The 17,466-nt window shown below is 37.8% G+C and overlaps 2 protein-coding genes across 2 annotated transcripts in view; one reads left to right on the top strand and one right to left on the bottom strand.

The window, feature by feature from the left end:
• Positions 1-17,466, bottom strand: part of DNAH7 (dynein axonemal heavy chain 7) — a 123,086-nt gene that overhangs the window by 3,006 nt on the left and 102,614 nt on the right. The window contains exons 53-61 of the mRNA XM_075153630.1: positions 16,173-16,265; positions 10,636-10,812; positions 8,855-9,016; positions 7,887-8,087; positions 6,862-7,023; positions 5,219-5,404; positions 4,386-4,523; positions 3,387-3,617; positions 1,648-1,800 (exon numbers count right to left, since the gene is read on the bottom strand). Coding sequence (XP_075009731.1) covers positions 1,648-1,800; positions 3,387-3,617; positions 4,386-4,523; positions 5,219-5,404; positions 6,862-7,023; positions 7,887-8,087; positions 8,855-9,016; positions 10,636-10,812; positions 16,173-16,265 — 1,503 coding nt within the window. The remainder of the gene's footprint in view (positions 1-1,647; positions 1,801-3,386; positions 3,618-4,385; positions 4,524-5,218; positions 5,405-6,861; positions 7,024-7,886; positions 8,088-8,854; positions 9,017-10,635; positions 10,813-16,172; positions 16,266-17,466) is intronic.
• LOC142083736 (baculoviral IAP repeat-containing protein 5.1-like) lies at positions 11,875-15,315 on the top strand. Its single transcript, XM_075153628.1, has 4 exons — positions 11,875-12,012; positions 13,096-13,205; positions 13,556-13,670; positions 15,127-15,315. The coding sequence occupies exons 1-4, from the start codon at positions 11,875-11,877 to the stop codon at positions 15,313-15,315; spliced, it is 552 nt and encodes a 183-aa protein (XP_075009729.1).

The following is a 17,466-nucleotide window of genomic DNA, read 5'->3' as shown; positions in this document are numbered from 1 at the left end:
AACACACACAAAAAAAACCCCAACACTGTTGCCCGGAAATTGCCTCACTTAGTTTAAGTGAATGACTTAGTCTGAATAAGTCTGTTAAACATGCATCATGATTGTAAGTTCATCAAACGAGTGTTCAGTTCTCCTGCTCTCCCTCATTATTGAAGGCTGTTCAGCATTCACCTTTGTTTCTCTGTCAAATGATGGGATTTTTTACAGGCTGTTCCCTTTTTCAAAGGGTCATATTTCCCTTCCAGGGCCAAAGTCATGTATTGTAAATGTGTACAGCAAGTTGAAGGTGAGGAAGGATGATTTCCTCATGAGGAGGATATGTGGTCTAATTAAACTTCTGTTGATTTGGGGGGGGTGGGGCAGGTGTTTTTTTGTTTGGTTGGTTTTTTGGTTTTGTTTTGTTTGTTTTTTTTTTTTTTTTTTTTAATTAGCTTACACTGTGGAGGCCTCTGTATAAAAATGATTTTTTAAAAATGCCAAAATTCATTGGATTTGGTTGTAATATATGTGAGGTCTGTTGCAATGGTGAATATTTACTGCATGCAGGAAGACCTTTTTCTCATTGTTGCAAACATCAGTTATGAATAATGTCTGAAAAAATTTTGCTACAATTATCCACTGCAGAGCATTACAATGAAGACAAGTAAACTAGTTGTCTCTACTAGTAAGTAATTTTCCTCCCAAGAAATAAAAAATCATCCTCATAGCTACTGGCAGTTTTCCGTTTGTACAAGTTTAATTTCTGTCCTGGATTCTGTTCAAGAAATGGCACTTTTGTTCTTTACACATACTGCTGTCAGGCTTGCTACAGATGAAAGTGGAAGTTACTCAGGTGTGTGGACTGGGTGATGTGTGTCCAAAAACAAAATAGAGGTTCTCTGGAAATGCAGCTTTCGTGAATATTCTTCTAGACCTGAAACTGGATGCTGCTTTTGATTTTTTTTTTTTTCTTTTAATTTTTTTTTTAATTTACTTACAATTTTTGTTCCTAGATCTTTTGTCTATCTTGGGACCTGTTCTTAAAACAGGTATGGAGTAGGCAACCTGCTGTGAAATTGGTTTTCTTCAATTGATTGAGGTTACTAAGCCACAGAATGGTGCTGAGACTCTAGATACTACTCATTTAAAGTCAGTTTTGGGAATCTGCACTTTTACAGGTGAAGGAGCCCCCCTGATTCTCCCTAACTCACCCAGCTTTCTTCTCTAGCACTCTACTGAAAGCTTGCTATTTGACTTTAACATAAGATTTTGTGTTAAAGTGTTTTACTAATCTAAGTTTGCTCACTGGAAAAGAAACTCAACAGTAGTTTCCTCATTTTAATTAACTTCGTTACCACCACCAGATCTAGATGCAGTTTAAGAGGCCCTTAGTAAATTCACTTCAGAAGGCCAATTCTGTCATACAGTATTACTGACATACTGCAGCTCTCTTTGTGAGGTGTAGGGTATGTGGCAAAATGTAGTCCTTCGTTAGATGCTGTGATGAGCAAACAGCTATACGAATGCACAAATGAACTGAACTTTACCTGTCATTTATTCAGTGGAAGTAATTTGTGTGTGTGTGCACTTGTGGAGATGTCACCAGACATCAACAGACAAAACCAATAAGCAGCATTGAACAAATCTGTGTAAATGGGGTGTGCTCACCTCTATGAACTTCAGTCTATTAAGGAAGTCAGTCACATAGCTGCCCAGAGGCTTGAGGCTTGGGTAAGACTTACTCATCCATAGTCCTGGAATTTTGCCTTTCAGAATGCTGTTTACCACTTCTTCCAGTTCAGTGGACATCACTACTAGCCCCTAAAAGAAATTTTGGAAAGGAAGATGTCAAAGTACTTGGCCTAAGGCTTGCTTTAACAATTAAAAATTGACATAGCTCTCTGTCCAACAGATGTTACGAACTTCTAGCTAATTCAGACAGGAGCAACACTGAAAATAAGAATAATAGACATAATGGATTTCATAAAAAGTTACTGCGGTCTTCTGTCTGATCTGGTAGTTAGTCACTAGATTGGTCAGGGAGAAGATCCATAGCTGCTTTTGGAGAAAAGTGCCCATACTGGAAAATTCTCCCTTGACATCCTTCCTCAGAAACATGGTCTTCCCAGAGCACTTCTGAGTTTTACTTAGTGTAAATGCTCTTTTTTATTATTATTTAAAGTTTCCTCAAAACTTTGCAACATTGCTGCAAGTGCCTTATCCTAAAGTGGCAGACTTTTCAGCTTGTAGTTTGGCTTTAACAGGGAGAGGAGTGGTGTTTGTGGTTTGTTTGTTTATTTGTTTGGGTTTTTTAAATGTCTCATCAGCCTTAAGCTATAATAGGATAAATAAAAATTACCCAAACTGACATTTTCCTGCATTTTTCTGTATTTTGCACAGCTGTAGCTTTTGATTCCTACTGAGAACTGCCCTGGTTTCGGCAGGGATAGAATTAATTTTCTTCCTAGTAGCTGGCATAGTGCTGTGTTTTGGATTTAGTATGAGAAGAATGTTGATAACACACTGGTGTTTTAATTGTTGCTAAGTAGTGCTTACAGTGGTCAAGGACTTTTCAACTTCTCATGCTCTGCCAGGTGCACAAGAAGCTGGGAGGGAGCATAGCCAGGACAGCTGACCCAACTGGCCAAGGGGGTATTCCATACCATATGACGTCATGCTTAATATATAAACTGGGGGAGTTGGCCAGGGGGCAGCGATCGCTGCTCGGGGACTGGCTGGGCATCAGTCGGCGGGTGGTGAGCAATTGCATCGTGCATCACTTGCTTTGTATATGCTGCTATTTTTATTATTATTGTTATTATTTTATTTTATTTCAATTATTAACTTGTCTTTATTTCAACTCACGAGTTTTCTTACTTTTACCCTCCCGATTCTCTCCCCCGGAGGTGGGGGGAGTGAGCGAGCAGGTGTGTGGTGCTTAGTTGCTGCCTAGGGTTAAACCACGACAAGATCAAACATTGACTTTAGACTCTGATATCTTAACTGGAATCCTCACCGGCAGTAATTTGCTAATTTGAGGTGTTGAGGAGATCTGCTTTGATCTATAAGAAATTGTATGAGGTGCTTCAGTCTTTCATGCCAGTGAGGCAGAAAAACAGATGTGAACCTAGTTGCTGCTTGTCTTACTTGCTAGCAAATCTGTAGTTAAAATCTTCCTGTTTTGGTTTCTCTGCAGTAGGTGCAATAGTACTTTTATATTCCCTTGTACTCCTATCAGTTTTAAGATACGGATCAATAAATCAGTTTCGAATCTGGATTCTTTAAAGTATTTGACTGACCAACCTGAATCGGACTTCAGGGTCAGTTCTCTAAGGTACTTGCATTAATGGCTCACAGATTAAGTCTAGGTTCTAGGTATATGCCTTTAAACGTCATCTTCAGCTCACCTTTATTGCTTTCTGGATGTTAACACAGGAGTCCCGTATTGTCTGCAACAACTTGTTAAAGCGTCCCATCTCTTGGACAAGCACAGTATTCATGCTTTGAGCATAAGTGGTTGGATATCTTCTCATTGCTGCTTCAATGTCAAAATTTGCAGGAAGTTTGCTCAGGATGTCACCTGTGACTTCATTAACAACTTCATCTGTGGATTTTGCACCACCACCAGATGCCCGAGACTAGAGAGAGCCAAAAATTCTTATTTATTTTGAGAAAAAGAAAGAGGACTTAGGAGAGTGAGTAGTTAAAATGCAAGAAAATAGAGCTTTTATAAAGTCATTGTTTAAAAGATCATTACAGTCCCAACCCTCTCCCCCGTGATTGAAATTAATTTGTTTCAGAATTTCCTGTATTTTGCAATAAGTTTTTAACTTAGAACTAACAAAATCTGGTTTCCTACAGATTTATGTCCTCCTCTATTTTTTTTGCTGAAATCCTGCTTCCACTGTAAACCAATCTTTCTCCCCCCATCTCTGATATTCCCATCAGCACCATTGGCTGGCCAGGTGCTGCCAAATGGCAGAGAGCAGTTCTGTCTCACCAAGTTCTGTCTCACTGTCCCTCCGTGTCCCTCCTGCTCCCTATATTCAGCTCTTCATTTTCCTCATGAAGTTTACAGGAACTATAGTATCCCTAGATTGTACCTGGCTTACAAACTGGACTGATACTGGCCAAGAAGTTGAAAATTGTTAAAAGTTGGGGGGAGTAGAAGATAATGCAAACTGCTTGTATGATCACAGAAGCTGTGTTTCCTTAGGAAGACAGACAGGAAAAATACAAAACAAAAAAAACTTTAAAAGATTCTTAAATGGAACAGTAATTTCACCCGAATGGAGATACAACACAATAAGGTACAATAAAAACTGAAAAAAAATCTGAACATACTCATGTGGAGACAGAGTAGAAAGTTATGGTAAAATGGTGTGTGACTCTTACTCTTTACATACCTGTGTAAGAAGAATGTTATCAAATAGCAGTTGCGTTTCTGACTGATCCTTGGTAATATCAGCATTTGCATTCATTCCAAATATCTCTGGGGAAGGACTCAGTGGAAGTGTCTTCGTATATTCAATATAGCTTTGGTACTGAAAAAAGGGGAAAAAAAATACTCTGGACTTAAAAGGAGATGCAGAAACAGCCCATGACAGGCTGCAAGCTGTGTCTCAAAACCACTACAAACTTTCCTAGTGTAACGAATACAGTGTGTAAACTAAGATACAAAAGGAAATACAGGGGCTGACTGCCTCACAAATTCCTTTGGTCCATCCTCTTCCCCTGAAATCAGGATTGGCTTTCCTTAAAAAATTTCTGACAGCTGTTGGAAATTCTCTTACAAAATAAGATACCTAGCACAAGGGGCTGCAGCCCCTTTCTGGGCCCACTGCTTGCCAAGTGTCTGAAGGCATTTTGCTGATGTGTAACATAACCCTCCTGTGTGATAAATTAAGCTGATTACTATGTCCTTTCTACCTCCAGCAGATATGATCAACTAATTCTCTTATGCCTATTTTATAATGCTTTTAACTTCAGCAGGCTGGGTTTCTCCCTTATTGTCCCCTAAGTGTGCTGACTCACATAGAGCAAAGTCAATTTATTTGGTAGTAATTGGGGTGGTTTTTTACATCATTTCTGTTTCTTAGAAGTCACAAAATAAGTCCTACTAGAACGTGAGATTAAGCCACAAAAGTGAGCAATGACAGCGGTAAGCACTGATGCACATATCAATGTGAGTAAAGATCTATTTTTTTTAAAAATAATTCTGTTGTTCTGGGATACTTACATCTCCTTCAGGAGGAGCAAAATAGAGGCCACTTGGATCAAATTTATAATCTACATTTGTAATGATTTCCGAGGAAAAGAACATGTTTAGAACACTACGGAGCGTACGCCGATCCCAGTCATCAGTGACTCTGCCACCATAATTACATTCTCCAGTCATATAGCGAAGAGCATCATATGGCACCTCCTGAAAAAAAGCAAGACAATGATCTGAACTGCAGCCTAGCACTTCTCTGGACAGCCATACTGGTATCATTGTAATTTATTTGGAAGTCATCCAGAATTCTCTCTGGAAAGTATAAAAGCTGTTATTTACTTCTGCTAGTTCATGCTTGTACCATTGATCTCCCGATCTTCAAATACTTTAATAATCATCCACCAAGTCATCCAGCATTGCTTCTTTTGAAGAATAATGGCACCAAAAAATATCCATAGTAATGCAGGTGGAACTCTCTGAGTACGAGTTTATGGAAAACTTTTCCAAAATTATTTCTACTTGTTTGACTATACATACTTCTAAAATAAATGTATGCTGTCACAGGGCCATAGCTGTGCTCATAAATTTTATTTATTTTTTTTTTTTTTAGAAAATAAAATCAAACATGCTTAAAGTCTTGAGGTTGGGAGAAGCTGGACTCCTCTTAGGTGCATAAAAGGAACAAATTATGAATGGTAAGATTGAAATTCTTTCCAGGAAGTCAGGGCAAGAGTGGGTAATATGCTGCGAACTGGAATAAAGCAGACCAGTCAAAAAAAAGTACCCAGAAATCTGTTTACTACATACAAATTATTATATTTCAGGTAAAAAAAAATGCTTCCCTCCCTGCTAGGCACTACATTTGCTCATAAGCTTTGGTCATATAATGGGAAGACATCCCTCTCAGCCCCCCCCCCTTCACTCGCCTGCAGGAGAAGCAGCACACACCCTCGTGAAGTTGCTTTCTCATGCTAAAACGCAATCTACCTCTTAACCACACTGATAACCAAAAACACTCCAGGCTGACAGTGGTTTGAAAATAATACCCCCTTCCTGCCCCAGCCATAACTTGAACAGATTCTGGCTATAGTGGCTTGCTTAGGAAGCTGGAACATAAAGAAGAGTCACGCATTGCTAGCAAATTCCAGAGAGGCTTCCATGAAACACTGCCTAGCTCTGCAAACAGGGAAGGAAACACCATCTGCCAAATTTACACAAATAGATCAAGGTTGTTATTAATCTGCCACAGTCCAAGGTCTAGTATTATCCCTATCATTGAGTAAATAACAGTTAGCAATTAAGTGTTTTAGTACATTTTACAGCTTGCAGTAACATTGCCAAGAGCTGAATCCACAGCTCCTGCCTAAAGACAGGATAAGATTCCAATGAATAAGGCAACTATATATGGAACAAACACCGCTCTGTTTTGCATGGCAGAACTTCTAAATTATAATTTGAAAGTTTCCCACATTAGTTATATACTGATCATGGTACACTAACCACTTAAAATGAATGTGGTTAGCACTGTTGCCAGTATACTTTGGTTTCTAATTCACTGCCCCCACTAAACTGTTGCTGTGGCAGCACTCAGCCTGCGTTGGTACATGCACTAACAGTCCTAGAAAGTGCAAGCAAGGACCGGGACCCACTGTGAGAGGTTGCCCTACCTCGTACTGGTCAAGGAAGATGTGCAGCTGCTGCACACTGATGCGCAGGTCGGTCTCATTGAACTCGTATGGAATGTTCCAACCCAAAGGCCCAAAATTCCGTCTTTCTTGCACCAGCGCGTGGAAGAAGCAGAGGCCGTATAGCAATGTCTTGAACTCAGCCTAAAAACCAAATGCAACACCATTAATAATTCATGGCTGGTTTAAACGGTTTCATTTGTTCTCACGTCCTGCACAGCAGTGCTGTCTTTGAGTCACTCAAAACCCAGCATCTCCTGCCCTGGTAACATACTCTTTGTGAGTCAGGGGTAGCTTTTTCTTGACATACAAAGGCCTTCAGCAGGAAGTCATCAAATTGTCATAAGCATCAGTTTTAAATATGCTCTTAAACCAGTGTGAACCCTCAAAGCAATTTCATTTTTAAAGCTATATATCCATGTATATGTAATTAACATACATGACACATACAACTATGTGTATGAGACCATATATCTATGAATTTTTTTTTTACACCATTGTATTATAAAACATGGTTCATGCAATATTTCTGCACTTTTTTTCTCATCAAGATAGATTTCAGGCCTTTAAAGAAAACCTTTAGGTAGGAACTTTTGTTTTGTTTTGTTTTTCAGTTGTGACCATTTAGCAAAGTATATGATCTCATTTAGAAGAACTACATTAATTATAGAAAAATAACGTAAAATAATGTAAAATATGCTTGCAAAGAGACATCTAATTATGAAAAAAGTGGTTAAGATTTTTCCCAGTCTTACTTTTTTTTTTTTTAAACTAGAGAGCTGTATTATTAATGCCATACCACAAAATCTCAATTGTAGAAGTAGGAGACAAGCAATAAAACAAAAATTAAATTTACTTCACTATTGCCAGTAATCAAAACAAGTTTCATTGCGGTGGAAGACAACTATTTAATTTGGGAGGGTTTATTTCCCCCCCCAGAGCATACATACACAGTCATCAGGGTCTGCTTTAATTGATTTACAAAGTTACAATACAACATTACTAACAGGTTTTCTGCAGCTGTTGAAAAAGTCAGGATCAGAAATTGGATCCATCAGGTATGAACGAATTATATTGGCCCGTAAACCTTTTGGTGCTTCATTAGTCATCTTCACTCCATTCTGAAGTACAGACACTGGGAACGTGGCAGATGGGTAACTGGTGAGCCAAATTCGGAAATCTGGATGCGTTGTATCAGGGTTTAGCTCCTACAATAAACACATATAAAAACAGGCAACTGGAAGACACAATAGATTAATAAACACATCAAATGTTATTATTAAAGCAAATTTTTTTTTTAAGTGGGAAAATACACCCGTCCAAAGTTTAATTTCTTAGATGCTTATATGTGATTATAGTGAAAGTCACAGTTATGAATGACAACTTCCCTTCTACAGCTGGTGTATTTTTATTCAAGCCTTCAGTACTTTGAACTAAAATTTGTCCTCTCTGTGCACGTTTGTGGAATATACGAACAAAACCAAGTGCAGGCTCTGTATCACAAGAGCAATGGAATGTATACTTTGCCCATTTAGTGCATTTACTGTCATACAGCTATTCTGGGAAGGGCTATAGTAATAATATGTATACATCAGAAATGTGTTGAGTTTATTAAGGGGGGGGGTGGTGGAAAGGAAGAAATATACACCTCTTTGGAAATCTATAGCTGTTCAAGAGTAAAATTCCTTAGCATGCCTTTGCTTTTCTGCAGCAATAGACATATGATGAAAGCTCTTAGCCTGAAGAAACTCTTGTAGTGGCTGGGATTTACCATTCACGGAATGGGCCAGACCCACCATGTTTGTGAGCACTTTATATTTCGGCAGGCAGAAGTAAAAAGGCAGAATCAATGTGATGATTACCAATATATAATGGGAATCATCACGAAGTATGCTAAGCTGGGTTTCAGTTGCCTGTATGGATCAGACATGCCTTCCAAAGTATTTATAACAAGAAGATAATACTTATTTTTTACCTCACAGACTCTTTCCAGTATTGGCATCCATGAACTTGCTAGATGGCAATTTTGCAGAACTATCCATGTTCCTTCCTTTACTGCCTTCTCTATCATTTTCATGGCTATCGGGCCTTGGCCTTGACCAAGTGACAGAGAACTAAGCTTTTCACCACCATATCCCTGCATATAGAAAGCATATTATAAGTAAAAATAATATTGCATAAATACACTAAACTTTCTGGTACGAGAGTTCACATCTATATGTATTCTTAAAATATTTAATGCATAGTATATTTTAAAATACAGTTTAAATCTTTTTTTTCATGTCATTCCAGTTGACTAAAATCCGTTATATCTATCTTCCAGTGAAAAGCTCCAACTATACATCCATTTAATCCGGAACTGTAAAATTCTGACAGTTTAAAAATACTCCTGAAAACAGTATTGTCCTGGTTTCGGCTGGGATAGAGTTAAATTGCTTTCTAGTGCTGTGTTTTGGATTTAGTATGAGAAGAATGTTGATAACACACTGATGTTTTCAGTTGTTGCTAAGTACTCTACTAGTACTTAGAGTACTTAGGACTTAGAGTACAAGGACTTTCAGCTTCCTCTGCTCTGCCAAGTGCACAACAGGCTGGGAGGGAGCATAGCCAGGAGAGCTGGCCCAGCTGGCCAATGGGGTATTCCATACCATGTGACATCATGCTCAGTATATGAATGGTAGGCGTGGTTATCGGTCAGTGTGGGTGGTGAGCCATTGCATTATGCATCACTCATTTTGTATATTCTATCATTATTACTATTACTATTACTATTACTATTACTATTATTATTATTTTCCCTTCCTTTTCTGTTCTATTAAACTGTCTTTATCTCAACCCACGAGTTTTCTCTCTCTTACCCTTCCGATTCTCTCCCCGTCCCACTGCGGGGAGGGGGAGGGAAGGGGGGGAATGAGCGAGCGGCTGCGCGGTATTTGGCTGGCTGCCGGGTTAAACCACGACAAGTATGCTCTTTAAGGATACTTTTAAGGATGTAGACAACCTACTATAAAACGCAGGATACATTTGCAGCTTGGTGGTTGGAGACTTGAAGTATGTCTGTCATTCTCAACAGCACAGAATTCTGACAGAATAAGAATCAGGAAATGCAAGACATACATCTTACCAGAAAACAGCAACTTTCTAGTATTATAACAGTACTCTTCTACATAAGAACTGATTTAGGCTGTTGGGAATTTTTTGTTTTAAATGCCATAATGACAGTCAAAGCCAACAAAAATCCATATTTGAACTCTGAGGTGTAAATGCCACCCAAGATCCTAAGGTCCTATATTACTACAGTGTTTCTTAATTAAGTAATACATTACACATAATGCTTATTAGAAAAAAAAATACCATTTTCAGATAAGATTCCTTACAATGAACTTTTAAACCATTATGGTTTTGTTCCATTTTTCCATGTGAGATTACACAAACTAATTAATTAAATAGATCATGACACCACAACATTATAAAATATGCCAAAAATATTTAACATACAATTTCTTATAAACAATAGACAAATTATTCATTCCTCAAAACAAACCACTTGCATTAATTAGTGCTTTGTGTTAAAAAGAACAGAGAGATCAATTTTAACGTGCTTTTAGGCAGTTAAAAACAAGTTTTTGAGCTTACTTTGGCATTTCAACTTTTACTTAAATAAAGTTCCTTGCTTCATACAAACATATGCACGTGCGCGCGCGCACACACACACAAGCATCAACTATATTAAAAAAGAGGGAGATATTACAATACCTGATCATCAGCAAATTTAAGAAGGGCTGCCATGGGGTCAGCACCAGGAGAAAGTATAAATATCAGTGGTACGCAAGAATGACTATCAGAAAATGCTTTTGACAAATCAAATGGAGGTGGCTCAATAAATGGACGGCCCAGGTTGTGAATGATAAATTCCTGCACCATTGGTATTATCTTAAAAAAAAGGAAAAATAGAATTAAAGTATCCTATTTTTGTGTAAGCATTAACACATATTACTCTAAACATTTTAATATAAATTTCAAGGACAGTATTCCTGCATATAAAATTTGACACAATTACAGTCCCAGAGGAATCAGTGATTTAGCACGTGTAAATCTAGGCAAAAAAGATGTTCTAAGAGGGTTGAAATTGGAAGTCCTGTGCAAATGATCCTTAATCTTATTTCTGTCACCACATCTGGACAGACTAATGTGCTGGTATAGGAAGCGGGATTTTTTTCTGCACTTACTCCATCTGTGTTATGGAGAGGATTTCAATTTTCAAGTCTCATAATGCAACACCTTTCAAAGGTGTTAAGATCTTGGCTTAGAAAACTGTCGTGTACAGCAGTCTTGTACAGACTGGTGTTTAAACTTCCTACTGAAGTTAACTATGCTCTGTACCAGAATTAGAGACAATTTATAAAATGACAGCTTAATGCTTTGACCCTGTAAACCCTTACAGATATAATTCTTTTAAATATCACCATTCATCCTACCTCTGGACACACTTTGGAGTATCTTAAAATAACCACCTCCCCTTTAAAGAAATGCAACAGCATTTGCAAACACGATACTAAGATTTAATCTCTGAACACGAAATTAAAGAAACGCTAAAGGTTTCAAATGGCAATGTTAATTTAACCACTTTGGTCACAATCAGTATAATATTTTTTAAAATTTTATATGTAAAATTGCTGTATTCATAACTAGAGTTTTTAACTTGCATTTTTGACATTTCAATTATAAAATTTGTAATTTTCATACTGCATTAACATAGGTGCTTTCAGTTAATAAATACATAGTGTGACCGAGCACACAGAATGTGACACAGGGGAAGAAAAGTTCCAGCAGCTTCATTTCTCTTGATTGTCCTGCTCATAAACTCACCTGTGTTTTTACTTACTTTAAAACTTACCCTGCTTTACAGGTGCAATGTGTCACCAATTAGTATAATGCCTTAAATTTGAGAGCAGGACAGAGGCTCTGGGCTATACTAATTGCAAGCTTTTATAGATGGAGATGCTCTTGAAAGAGCTTGGTTTGGCTTCCAAGCTGTTGAGTGATTTTAAGGATATGTATGAATATGAGAACCGTTTAAAAACCTTCACAAACTGGCCTTTTATAGAGAACTGCAAGTGCACGCCGGAGAATGTAAGTCTGAAAATGGATATTTTGACTATTTTTTACATACTGTGCCTGAATGTGAAGTCATTGTTAAGTATATTCTTGTTCAAGAAGAGTTGTGAGATTCCACTAAGCTTGAAGATGAAAAGTTGAATACTCCAACTTTCCTCCGTTCCCTGCTCAGAAATACTGTCGTAGGATGACTGGCTTCTGCATGTTCAGTTCACTAGTCTAGCTACAAATTGAATCTAGTTACTCTTCTTATTTTCATTTTTTTTGTTCTTGTCACTTAAAAGTTAATTTCTTGTATTATGTAGTCTTTCTGATTGCAAATTTTCATTCATAAAAAAGAAGCCTACATTAGAAGAAATAAGTACACATCCAGCAGGAAGGATGAAGTAGCAGAATGACCACTACTTAAAATTCAGAAATTGAAATTATTTAAATTTTAGAAAACTTAATGAATATGTTCCTGCAGGCTTTGACTTGAGCATTAAAAAAAAAATCCACCTGACTTCTACTTGGCACACACATGAAAATTCCAGGCTGGATCTCAGATGAGTCATACTGCAAGAGTTATCTGAGAAGGTGTGAAGTTTGATAACTGAAACAAACTTACTGAATTTTTAGTGTTCTGACCAGATGTGATTCTAAAGTGACAGGAAAACATAGAAGTTAAAGATGTAGCATTTTGGTCACATAATTTATATTTAAAGGTTCTCTATGTCCATGGTGTTATGCTACGTTTTTTGTCTGAAAATACTTTCTAAAGTCCTGGCTGTGGAAGATGTCATGCACTGCTACTGAAATGCCTGTGTAGCATAGCATCTACTAGATGTTACCTGGTAGAACAAAGCCACTCCGTTAGCCTGCAAGTAACACAGCTATGCAGAAATCCATTCACTACTTGTAGCCTATTCCTTGTTCCTTTACTAGTTGCTTATTTATCTGCTTGCAGTCCTCACACTTAAAATTTATTTTTCAGCCTGATCTGTGCTGATAGACGTTTTGGGGAAAGGCATTATTTGCAAGCTCTCAGAAACTGTTTGCTAATGTGAACATGAGCAATGTGTTGGATGAGGCTCTAAACTTCTAAACTGTCACTTGCAGATGGCAAAGGCGGGCTTTGTCCACTGTCCAAATACAAATGAACCAGATGTGGTAAAATGTTTCTTTTGCTTGATAGAACTGGAGGGCTGGGAACCAAATGATGACCCATGGTAAGCACAGATGTAAAAATGTTCTTGAAGTATTCCTCCAAACTTCTTTGACAACATCGCCTTACTCATTATAAAATTACCAATTTGTCTGTAACAGTTCACAGAGTGAAGCCTACTGAAAGTTTATCTTACCCAGTAGCCTTGAAATAGTTCAACTAGCTTTTATCTGAGATCCACTAAAATCTATTTCATATGTTTGAAAGTATGAAGTATCTGTATGATACTTTTTCTACTGACAGTCTACTGACAGTAGAAGTACTGCAGAGACCTGTCTTGTTCAGATTTCTGACCTCTTGAAATGCAACTTTCATGGTTTTAATATCTGTTCTTATTCTGGGTTTACACTGCAGGGAGGAACACACCAAACGTCACAGCTGTGGCTTTTTATCCCTTAGTAAGCACTTTGATGACTTGACAATGGAGGAGTACTACATGCTGGAGATGACACGGCTGAGAACCTTCCTTGTAAGTGTTAACCAAACAATCTTAATATAAGTTTCAAAGCTGGAATGTAAACAAGAACTTCCACCTCTAAGATTTCCAAGCATCAGCAAGGAGTGATTGTGTAAGGCTAGAATATGACTTATTCTGAAGTAATGATTCATGTGCATTACTAAGAAATCTGCACCTAAACACTTTTCAGTGTAGTCTATTTCTAGCTTTTGAAGGAAAACCTGTTTCCTTTAAAAATGTTTTTCCAACAATTCAGTACAGCAAAAAAAATATCTTGGGTGCAATAATCAATCAATCCGGGAAGTTGTACAATGAACAGCTCTATCTTTCTCAGGAGGGATGAACAACACATGTGAAAAGACAAAATTTGACCAGATCATTGCTTCACATGTCCAGTTTTACATGTAAATCAGTCTATTAAGCTTTCAAACTTCAAAGCCCATTTCAAATGTTTTACAGTTATCCAGTTTTACTCCTCCCCACTTCGGGGATTTCGTGCATGCCATAGTGTTGACACATACAAAAGCACAAAAAACTCAGCTGCTTCAACTAGTTGATCAAGATCAGCTGATCTTTGATATATGACCCCTAATCCTAAGGATAGTAAGAATCAAGTGAACCAAGTTCCTTGATGAGGCACAGTAAAGGTTCTGCATCTTACTTCCTGGTGGGTTTATACAAATAAGATCTTTGCCTTGCTGATAATGTTCCAAATTGTGAAAATATACCTGGTGACTGTCAAAGTTAAGTATTTAAGTTCCCTATACAACAGACTCAAATGTATAAAAATAGGATCACATGCCGCAATGGGAGCAGTCTGATATCTTAAAAGGTGGACTAAGAGTGAGAAGATGACGTTGTTATCTAACCTGAACAGTGAGTGATTTAGAGCAGTGTTCCAAGATACAAAAGGGGTCTGGGCCATAATATTACTTCATTACTAAGTACAGCATATAAAAAACTTGAAGCTGCTGCTTTTGCAACACTTTGCCCCCAAGAATACTGTCACCAAAGCTTGGAGGGCTATGCACTAGGGCTGATCCAGAGCAAGCTGCCATCTTGAAGCACCAATATCCTAGTGCATCCCGAGAAGCGAGATCATGCCTCTTCACACAGCAGAAAATGAAACTGAAGTCTGCCTCCCTGATGTGATTTAAAATACAGCTGAACAGTAGGTTCATAACTTACTTTAAAAGTATACTAGACATATCCAAAAGTGGTCACTAAACTGAGCCCTTCTGGCAAGGCTGGTGGAGACGTTTCTGAATCAAATGGGGGTATGCATATGAAATATCTGCCAAACTGCTCTGCACCAGACAGCAGTATTGCTGACCATAGCCAAAAGTAGACTTCTAAGCTAGAATTAGTGGCAGATCAGTGGGTTTTTGAGGATCTAAGTTTTGAATGTAGTTGAACTGGACAGTTAAATTGCTCAATTGAAAGTCTCAATCTTTTGCTTTGCTTTAAGTGCAAAACTGGTAGAAGGATAATAAACTCTTTTGAAGAAGAAGTCACCGCAACTAGGCAGCGTCTTGTGGATAACTTTGTCTCCAAGCATCAGTATACACCACCGCCGCCAGTGCCTCTCCATGCTGATCCAGCTGCCCAACATTCTGAAAGCTCATACTGCCAGTCAAAAAAAATCCAGGAGAAGTGAAGTGTAAAGTCTGACTCTAAAAGTTTCTCTTCTTTATATGGTACAAACATTCATATTTTCATCTGAGTACTAATATAAAGCTAGATAGTTGTGTAATGAAGTGTAGAGAATTCCTTTCATAGGTGCTCTGGAACAGAAGTCATAACTGCTTATACTAACTCCTATCTTCGACAATGTGCTTTGTTATCATGGCTAGATGTGAACTAATAGTAGTCCCACTAATCTATGAATATATGAAAAATGTCTAAGCAAATACTTATATTCTGGTTTTTAGAAGGTTGACTTTTTTGGAATAAAGATTCAAAACTGTGAGCACCTATTGTGATCTGTGCCACATTCAAGCCTTACAGCTAGACAGACTCAAATCAGAACAGTTCTGCTTCAAACCACTTTCTATAGAACAAAATGGATCTGTGTGTCTGCAATAATAGCTACCTTTAAGCACCTACATTATCTACACTCCTGCTTACCATTAAATTATCTTCCTAGATCAGACAAAATTTACCATAGATAGTGACATCCATCAAAAAAGTAAAATAAGAAAAAATAGCAGGTGTAGTGAAAAAGGAAAGCCACGAGGTTTGTAAGACAGTCTTCAAGGAAGAAAAGCTCTGGGGATTTTGGTGTGTACACTGAAACTTAACAAAAGCTAAAGGCCTACCCTTCTGTTTTAAAAAGTTCCTTCATCACAATTTCAAACTTGCTGGTGTTTTTGAAATCTCATTAATTCCTATTTTCCTTTATGATAGACTGTAGAATGGTTGTAGACAACACACAGTTGAAATGCAGACTTGCAAATACTTTTCGTTTCTAAGATGGACAGACCTTTTTGAATAAGGTGGAAGTTTCGTACGTACTTTGTCAGGTCTCAGGCAGCGCATGATAAGCATCCTTTGGAACTCCCCCAACTTTTCTTGCCACTCTGCAGGAAAATCCTCGTGCTGGGGATCCTAAAAACATATGTATTTCAACATTCTTTAAAGCATTTGTGAATTACCTATAGTAAGAGTAAATTATCTTTTAACTTGACGCATCAATCCACGATGTATTTTTTCTTAATCTACAGAAATAGGGTTGACATGCTTAAAGCTTTTTAAACAAAAAAACTTTAAGTATATATTTATCTAAGAAGCTTCTCTCATAGCAGAGAAGTTATAGTAATTTTTAAGTGTTTAAAAGATAATAACGCAAAGTTCTTCTTTAGAAAGTGGAGAAGGAATAAAGTGGAGGAAACCTGAAAATGCATTTTACCTCCCTCTTTCTGTTAGAATTGAATTATGGTGTCAGTCTTCAATATTACGATGATATTACAAGGATAACCATATAATGAATGACAATCACATTACAGTATTACATGATAACTATGAGTTAGGTTGCATCTGAATGCAGAAAATGAGTGCAGGAAAACAAGAATTGGAAAATTAAGTCAAACAACGCACCAGAGAACTTAGTTTGTAAATGGTCTATGAATAATCCAGCTGTTACGTTATTGCAGTTATCAGAGTGGGAACAGCAGTCATTGTGTGGCATGTTAACTTCTTATTAGACTGAAGTACAGTGCCAGCTAGGTATGCCTTTCTGGAAACTGGTATTACAGCTCTGCTGGTGAGCCTCTTAGGCTTGCCTGTAGAGGGTTGGGCTCAGAGGTATGCAGACAGACCTGCACAAACTGCATTCTGAGCAACTTTGATTTAGCAAATCAAATCAAATCACTATGGAGCTCATGTTCTGCTAAGAATCTGGAGCCTGGCTTCCTCCTGACCCAACTTCTAGGCACTTAGTTTCAGATCGGAATCCAGAATACTGCATTATTTTTATATTAATATGTGGGAAAAACAGGTACCTCAGAATGACATCTATAACAGCTGTTGAAGAGTTTAGCTAAAAATTCGCAAGCTTTGTAGAAAACTGAGTGAATTAGGAAACACTGAGGAGTGAAGGCTGCACTGAAGACTCCATTGAATTGTGCCACTGTGCCAAAAACTCTTCACTTCTCCATGAGAAGAGATGCATCAGTACCTTTGAGATTAAGTCAGCCAGCTAGAGGAGAACTGAGTTTCAGTCCCTACTCCAAGATATGCAATACAACTTTAGATAAAATAGATGGAATCCTTGAATTGGGGAGTTGAAGTCAGGTCTCCCCTACTTTTG

Source organism: Calonectris borealis, chromosome 6 (genome assembly GCF_964195595.1).
Source record: "Calonectris borealis chromosome 6, bCalBor7.hap1.2, whole genome shotgun sequence".
NCBI lineage: Eukaryota > Metazoa > Chordata > Aves > Procellariiformes > Procellariidae > Calonectris > Calonectris borealis.
Note: the sequence above shows the minus strand (reverse complement) of the source record. Positions and strands in the feature narration are given on the sequence as shown.

Coding starts and splice junctions, on each gene's coding strand:
- LOC142083736 (XM_075153628.1), top strand. CDS start 11,875: ATGGAGATGCTCTTGAAAGAGCTTGGTTTGGCTTCCAAGCTGTTGAGT. Junction 12,013..13,095: donor GCAAGTGCACGCCGGAGAAT/GTAAGTCTGAAA, acceptor TGTCACTTGCAG/ATGGCAAAGGCGGGCTTTGT. Junction 13,671..15,126: donor CACGGCTGAGAACCTTCCTT/GTAAGTGTTAAC, acceptor CTTTGCTTTAAG/TGCAAAACTGGTAGAAGGAT.